The following is an 8,180-nucleotide window of genomic DNA, read 5'->3' as shown; positions in this document are numbered from 1 at the left end:
GCCCCAACACTGCCCCACACTGCCCAACACTGCACTGCCCCACACTGCCCAACACTGCCCATCACTGACCAACACTGCACTGCCCCACACTGCCCAACACTGCCCAACATTGCACTGCCCCACACTGCCCAACACTGCCCATCACTGACCAACACTGCCCAACACTGCACTGCCCAACACTGCACTGCCCACACTGTAACACTGCTGCCTTGCTGCCCAACACTGCTGCCCAACGCTGCGCTGCCCGGCACCGCTGCTGCTGCTGCCTGAACACTGCCCAACACTGCCTAACACTGCACTGCCCGAACACTGCCCAACACTGCACTGCCCAATACTGCACTGCCTAACACTGCCCAACACTGCACTGCCCAACACTGCCCTTCACTGACCAACACTGCCCAACATTGCACTGCCCCACACTGCCCATCACTGACCAACACTGCCCAACACTGCACTGCCCAACACTGCTGCCCACACTGCCCAACACTGCACCGCCCAACACTGCCCCAACACTGCCCAACACTGCACTGCCTAACACTGCACTGCTGCCCCAACACTGCCTAACACTGCACTGCCCGAACACTGCCCAACACTGCCTAACACTGCACTGCCCGAACACTGCCCAACTGCACTGCCCAACACTGCCCCAACACTGCACTGCCCCAACACTGCACTGCCCAACGCAAGCAGCCTGCACAACACTGCACTGCTTGAACACTGCAACATTGCGCTGTCTAACGCCACTGCCCAACGCTACACTCGCCCAACACTGTCTATTGCTGCGCCGAGACACTGCAACCTTGCCTTACACTGCACTACCGAACCTGCTGACACTGCTGACACTGCACTGCCCAACACTGCGCACCACTGCCTCGGCACTGCACTGCCTGAACACTGCCCAACACTGCCTAACACTGCACTGCCCGAACACTGCCCAACACTGCACTGCCCCAACACTGCCCCAACACTGCACTGCCTAACACTGCCCAACACTGCACTGCCTAACACTGCCCCAACACTGCACTGCCCAACACTGCACTGCCCAACACTGCCTAACACTGCACTGCCCAACACTGCACTGCCCAACACTGCCCAACACTGCACTGCCCAACACTGCCCCAACACTGCACTGCCCAACACTGCCCCCAACACTGCACTGCCCAACACTGCACCCAACACTGCACTGCCCAACACTGCCTTTACAACACTGTACTCGAACGCTGCAACGCAGCCTTGCCTAACACTCCACTGCCCAACACTGCCCTTTCACTGCACTGCGTACTGCACTGCACTGCCCAACACTGCTAACACAACCCGTCTCAACACTGCACTGCCCGAACACTGCCCAACACTGCACTGCCCAACACTGCCCCAACACTGCACTGCCCAACACTGCCCAACACTGCACTGCCCAACACTGCACTGCCTAACACTGCACTGCCTGAACACTGCCCAACACTGCACTGCCTAACACTCCACTGCCTAACACTGCACTGCCTAACACTGCCCAACACTGCACTGCCTAACACTGCACTGCCTAACACTGCCCAACACTGCACTGCCTAACACTGCACTGCCCAACACTGCACTGCCTAACACTGCCCAACACTGCACTGCCCTAAAACTGCCCCAACAGCCTTACAGAAGGCAGAACAAAAACAGCCTGTGCTGGAGGACGCTGATAAAAGTAACAAGAGCAATATGGTATGAGAGGTCTGGTAATGTATAGTTATATGTTATATGGTATGAGAGGTCTGGTATAGTAATATGGTATGAGAGGTCTGGTATAGTATAGTAATATGGTATGAGAGGGTCTGGTATAGTATAGTAATATGGTATGAGAGGTCTGGTATAGTATAGTTATGTGGTATGAGAAGTCTGACAGTACTGTAGTAGTATAATATGGTAGTGTGATGTAGTGTGTGAGTGATGTAGTGTGTGAATGAGAGGACTGTACAGTCTCTAGATACTAACAGAATGAGAGGAAAACAGTATTAGGGCACTGAAAGTGCTTAATAACTAACAGTATTAGGGTACTAAGAGCACTAACAGCATTAGGGTATTTACAGTATTAGGGTACTGACTGCAATGGTGTAACACTGTGTTGGAGTTATGTTGGAGTGCACTGACAGTACAAAACCACTGGTATAGTATGATGGTGTGGTAGGGGAGATCTGACAGTACTGTAGTGGTATAGTATGGTGTGTAGTGTGTGAGCAATGTAGTGTGTGAGTGATGCAGTGTGTGAGTGATGCAGTGTGTGAGCAGTATGTGAGTTATGTAGTGTGTGAGTGATGCAGTGTGTGAGTGATGTAGTGTGTGAGTGATACAGTGTGTAAATGATGCAGTGTGTGAGTGATGCAGTGTGTGAGTGATGTAGTGTGTGAGTGATGCAGTGTGTGAGTGATGCAGTGTGTGTGCAGTGTGTGAGTGATGCAGTGTGTGAGCAGTGTGTGAGCAGTGTGAGTATAAAGTGGTGATGTAGTGTGTGGTAATACGGTGTGGTGACGGTGTGAGCAGTGTCAGCCGAGCAATGTAGTGTGGTGATACGGTGTGGTATTTCGTGTGTGCGAAATAATGAGCTTGATGTGTGGTATTCCACAGTGTCACCGGGCGTCGGTGGCGTGATCCATAACTGCCATTTGAGGTGTGGTAATCCTGGAGTAATGTGTGAGTAATCCTGGAGTATGGTGTTAGTATGGTGGTGTGTAGAGTTAAGTATCCTGTGAATAGAATGGTGGCATGGTGGCAGTAGTTAAAAGGCGGAGAAAAGGCAGGTACTCACTGGCTTGCATGAGTTGCCCCTGGCGACCAAACACCTGGGAGAAGGTGGCGTCGGGACAAGTGAGAGTTTGCTCCATGGCTGCTCGGTGGTCGCAGGCTCACACACACTCTCTCCTGGGGTAAGGTGTGTGAGAGATAACTCGACAGGTGGGAGATCGCTGCCAGGAACGATGGCTCCGCTGGTGAGGACTGATCCGGATGCCAGCCGGCTGAATCGTAGAATTCAAGTCTTTTCGTTCGTCCTCTCTCCTTTTCTCCCTCTGTTTCTTCCTCTCTTTTTTTCTTAGTTCTCTCGCTCTTTTCCTTTGTCCTCCCTTGTTCTCTGGAGGCACTAGAACAGGTCATGCAGGGTATTGACCGTGGCCGTATTGACAATGATATTGGCCGCACTGAGAAGATGTGAAACCACTTCTGGCGTGTAGGTGGTAGCGAGTGTGAGATGTGTGTGTGTGTGTGTGTGTGTGTGAGCTTCTAAAGATGATAGCGAGTGTTACTGCTGCTGCTGCCAGGCGACTGCGATCGGTGACCGTGATCTCTCTCTTTCTGCTGACAGACTCACACACACACCATCTCACTCTGCCTCCCTCCCCAGTTCTCTCTCTCTCTCCCACCATCTCTCTCTCGCTCTCTCTCTCTCATGGTCCCTCCCTCTTTCCCATCAGCGCCTGGCTCTGGTCCAATGCGGTGGCGGCTGACAGCTTATGGCAGTGAGGTTGGCGCCTCGCTTTTACACTTGGGCATACAGTAATAATCATAATATTCTTATGTCCAATCGTGCACACACACACACACACACACACACACACACACACACACACAGCCACACACACATACACATGCACACACTGTCCACACACATATACACACACACACAGCCACACACACACATATACACACACACAATAGCACCACACACACACCAGCCATGCCTCGCACACACACACACACACACGCACACACACACACACACTGAGCACACAGCAACACACACAGGGCATAAGATTATGCACACACATTTTTTTATCTGACTCAGCTCAAACTGTCTCTTTCTTTCTCCTCATCTCACTGGTTCTCTGTCATTCTCTCATTTCCCTATTTCTCCCTTTATCCCTCTCTCTCCCTCTTTCTCTCTCTCTCCATCACTGGTTCTTTTCCTCTTTTCCCTCTGTACTTCACACCTTGCCTTTTAATTAACCCTCTCTCCATCTTTCCCTCTCTTTCTCTCATCCCCTTCCTCTATTTTATTCTCTCTATCCCTCTCTCTCTCATCCCCTTCCTCTCTTTTATTCTCTCCATCCCTCATATCACTCTGTTCATCTCTTCCTCTATCTCTCTGTTCCCTTTCTTGACCCTTCTCCCTTTCTCTCTCCCTCCCTCCCTCCCTCCATTCCTCTCTCCCTCTCTCTTCAGCTCTGTTTCTCTCTGTCTTTTAACCTCGTCGCTTCTTTCTCTCTTTCCTCCTCAGACATCCTTTACTCCCTCTCTCCATTATCTCTCTTTCTCTTCAATCTTTCCTTCTCTCTCTCTCTCTGCTGCAACTTTCATGGGAAATAGAGAGTGTGTGTGTGTGTGTGTGTGAGTAAGTATTATATGTATGTAATGCAGTGCGTTGGGAGAGAAAGGAAAGAGTATATGAAGCTACTATTGGCCAATCTCAATTCATTAGAACTGGACTCTGGGCGTTTGGGAACAGCTGAGGGAGGAGGCTACTTGAAGCTGCGAGTTTGGTCGGTGTGTGGCCGGACTTTCAGTTGACAGTGATGCTGCCCTTTTGAACAATATAAGCTGTCTCTTTGAGCGATCCAGGCGGTCTCGCTGATTCATCATTAGTGAGATCGAGGCCAGCTGCATGCAATTCCTGTCAACATAACAATAGAGGCTGTTGCTGGGCGTCAGCGCAAAAGCGTCAGCCCTCGTTCAGCCCTCCGGTTGGCGGTCAAAACGAGCAAGTTTACCTGTTTGCAAGTTCACCCGAGCACAAGCCCGATAAAAGGAATAAATATTGCCATTCCAGCATATCTGTTATCACTGGCCATGTATGCAGGCATCATGCCAAAAGGCAAAGAAATCTGCTTAACCTCCAGCTACTTCGCGGTCCTCACCTACAGAAACCTCCTTCTCCATGGGCTTGTGGAACTGTCAATCCACAGTCAACAAATGGACTTCATAGCTGGCTATGCCAACCACCTTTCGTTGGAACTCTCCTTGCTCTCACTGAGACTTGGATCAAACCTGAGAACATTGCCACCCGGCTGCACTCTCCGCTAACTTTACACTATCCACACCACAACCCATCTGGACAAGGAGGTGGGGCAGACCTACTAATCTCCAACAAATGGAATTTCATCCCTTTACTGCCTTCAAACAAATATGTCTCATTCCAGATTCCATACCATCACGGTGATCACCCCAGCAAAACTCACGTGCTGGTCATCTACCAGCCCTCCAGACCAACTAGGCGACTTTATGGGCGAACTTGACACTCTGCTGTCCTCCAGAGCATGACTGTCGCTTCTTGTTTCGGCGATATATGAACATCCGCTTAGACACCTCAGGCTCAGCAGACTTTTTTGGCCTGATCCCTTTCGTTTGACCTCAAACTGGTTCAAAGCCCTACTCACAAAGCTGGCAAAGAGCTTGACTTGATCCTCACTTTCGGAACTGCAGCACAGACACCCTCGTGGTGGCCTCTCCATCTTTCTGACCCCTTCTTCCATCAGTTCAAAGCGTCAGCCTGACAGAACAGCCTCCGGCTCCTCAAAGCGATGGTCGCGTTCGCGCCAACGGTGAACCTGTCTCAACCCACTTTTTTCCGGTGAAGTTTGCCTCCGGTCTACCTCCACTCCATACCTTCTCCTCTGGAGGTTAATGAGGCCACAGGATGGCTCCTGCTCCCACTGAGCTCGTGTCTGAGCGAGCTGTGCCCTCTAACCACAAGGCCAGCTCGATCAACTCTCTAATCATTTGCTAAATGATACCCTCGATGCTGCGCACCAAACTCAGAACGCCCGGAGGGAGATGGCACAAATCAAACTAACTGAGGACCTCAAAACTACCCAGACACTCCTAACCTCCTTCTCAGCATCACTGCTGCTAAAGGCGGCTTTCTACAATGACAACCAAAATCAACAGCGCTAAAGAACCTTTCGAAAACTTTTCTCAACCTTCAAATCGGCTACTCAACCATGGCTGCCTCCTCCTCCATCAGCCTTACTGCGGATACCCTTTGCCTCATTTTTTACAAACAAAATTAGTGACAATCAGCAGTCAATTCTACATGCCCACACAACACATCAGACTCAGTTCACCCTCCCTCCTACAACCTCTAGGGGCTGCTGGAACATCTTTTTCAGCATTAGCGCCTCTCTCCTGATGTAGCCCGTCCTACCACATGCTTTCGCTGGACCTATACCTCTGAGGCCTACTTCCAGTCCCATCAGCCCGAGCCATGGCACCAGCTATCACACATGTGATCAATGCCTCGCTAACCTCAGCACATTTCAACGGCGTTCAAAATGGCCGGGTAACACCGTTGCCAAGAAAACTTCTCTCAACCCTGCTCAAATTCGAGAACTACCACCCTGTCTCCTCCTGCCTTTCCTATCCAAAGGCATTGAATGAGCAGTCTCCAAACAGGTCTCCTGACTTCCTTTTCCTAAAACAAGCCTTCTGGATCCAAATCAGTCTGGGTTCAAAAAGCGGCCCACTCTACCCGGCTTGGCTCTGCTGTCTGTAACCAAAGCCATACAAAAGAAGCCAGAGCGACTGCTTTCGGTCATCAGTACTCATTCTGCTTGACTTATCGGCTGCCTTTGATACGGTTAACCCGCATCCTTCTCTCTATACTTTCGCTAACATGGGAATCTCCGGTTTGCTCTCTCTCCTGGTTTTGAATCCTACCTCAGGGCCTTTCGTTTAACATGTCATGGCGGTCAACTATCTGCACCTCACCATCTCACCACAGGGGTCCCCAGGGGCTCAGTGCTGGCCCCCTTCTCTTTGCTATCTACACTACCTCCTTGGGACAGATTATCCGTTCGCATGGCTTCTCATACCACTGCTATGCAGACGACACACAGCTCTATCTGTCCTTTTCCACCTGATGACCCTTTGGTTTCCCACGGATCTCGGATTGCCTCTCAGACATGCTTCATGGATGAAGGCACACCAACCCAGCTGAACCTCTCAAAGACTGAACTGCTGGTCCTCCCAGCTAAACCTACCATACACCACAACATCAACATCAAATTTGGACTCCCTGTCTGTTTCACCTACCAGGACTGCAAGAAATCTGCCCGGTCATGCCGTTTAGCACTCTACAACATCACGGAAAATCAGGACTTACTTGACTCAAGATGCTACCCAACTTCTGGTTCAGGCAATAGTGATCTCACGACTGGGACTTCTGCAACAGGTCTCCCAGCTGCGCCCAGTGAAACCACTTCAGATGATCTAGAACGCGGCGGGCGCCGCCTGGTCTACAACCAACCCAAAAGGGCACATGTTACCCCGCTGCTCATCCAGCTACACTGGCTACCTATGGCCAGCATCAAATTCAAGGCGAACGCTTGCCTACAAAGTAGTCTCGGTTCTGCTCCACCTACTTGAATGCCCTCATACAGACATATCGCTACCTCCAGACGCTCGCGGCTCCTCAGACGAAACGGCGCTCTAGCTCTACCACCCGTACGCCAGGTCAATCAAGCTTTTTCTCATCTGTTGTTTCCTCGTTGGTGGAAATTACACTGCCAGTTCCTACAAGGGCTGGGACATCCCTCTCCATTTTCAAAAACTCCTGGAGACCCAGCTCTTTAGAGAGAACATCTCCTCTCATAGCACCACTTACAACAAGTCTTGCTGATGCTAGCACTTTACCAGCCGTCTTGAACTGACCTCAACTGTTTAAAAACAGCACACACCGATGCACTTATTCTTACTGTACTCTACCGTTTTAAATTGTCCTAAAATTGTTGAGAGAATTGTTTTAAAATTAACTGTTACCATGTTGTTAGTCTTTGGTTAAAAATCGCCAAATGTAATATAATGTCTACACACATACAGAGAAAAAGAAAGAAGCATTTCGTGTACACAGAGTAAGGGCATAAAGTTATGGAAGAACAAAGGTAGCATACTTTTTTTTAAAGCAAAATTACATTTTGAATTAGGCCTATACAATTTAAAAAAACTAGATGTACGCATGGCGGTACAAAATATGACCGCCGCTCAGTCCTGTACATCCGTTCGCGAAAATAAATCACACTTCAATTTGTCTCCATATTTTACTCCATCCCCCCACTCTTGAAACTTTTTGTGTATGCTTGTTTGGCATGCCTGAGTGTGTGTGTGCGGCTGCACAGAAAGTAGCCTACTGGTGCTGAAAAGGTGAATAGATTGTA

At 50.0% G+C, this 8,180-nt stretch overlaps 1 protein-coding gene across 2 annotated transcripts in view; it reads right to left on the bottom strand.

Moving 5' to 3' along the window:
- The window catches only part of LOC125293788 (kazrin-A-like), a 208,759-nt gene extending 205,761 nt beyond the window's left edge, over window positions 1-2,998 (bottom strand). The window contains exon 1 of one of the 2 annotated variants that reach the window (XM_048241913.1): window positions 2,786-2,998. In XM_048241913.1, the coding sequence (XP_048097870.1) occupies window positions 2,786-2,861 (76 nt within the window). In that variant the 5' untranslated portion in view covers window positions 2,862-2,998. The remainder of the gene's footprint in view (window positions 1-2,785) is intronic. The other variant, XM_048241911.1, reaches the window with a different exon arrangement.
- Between the last annotated feature and the right edge of the window lie 5,182 nt (window positions 2,999-8,180).

Source organism: Alosa alosa, chromosome 4, assembly GCF_017589495.1.
Source record: "Alosa alosa isolate M-15738 ecotype Scorff River chromosome 4, AALO_Geno_1.1, whole genome shotgun sequence".
In the NCBI taxonomy this organism is placed as follows: domain Eukaryota; kingdom Metazoa; phylum Chordata; class Actinopteri; order Clupeiformes; family Clupeidae; genus Alosa; species Alosa alosa.
Note: the sequence above shows the minus strand (reverse complement) of the source record. Positions and strands in the feature narration are given on the sequence as shown.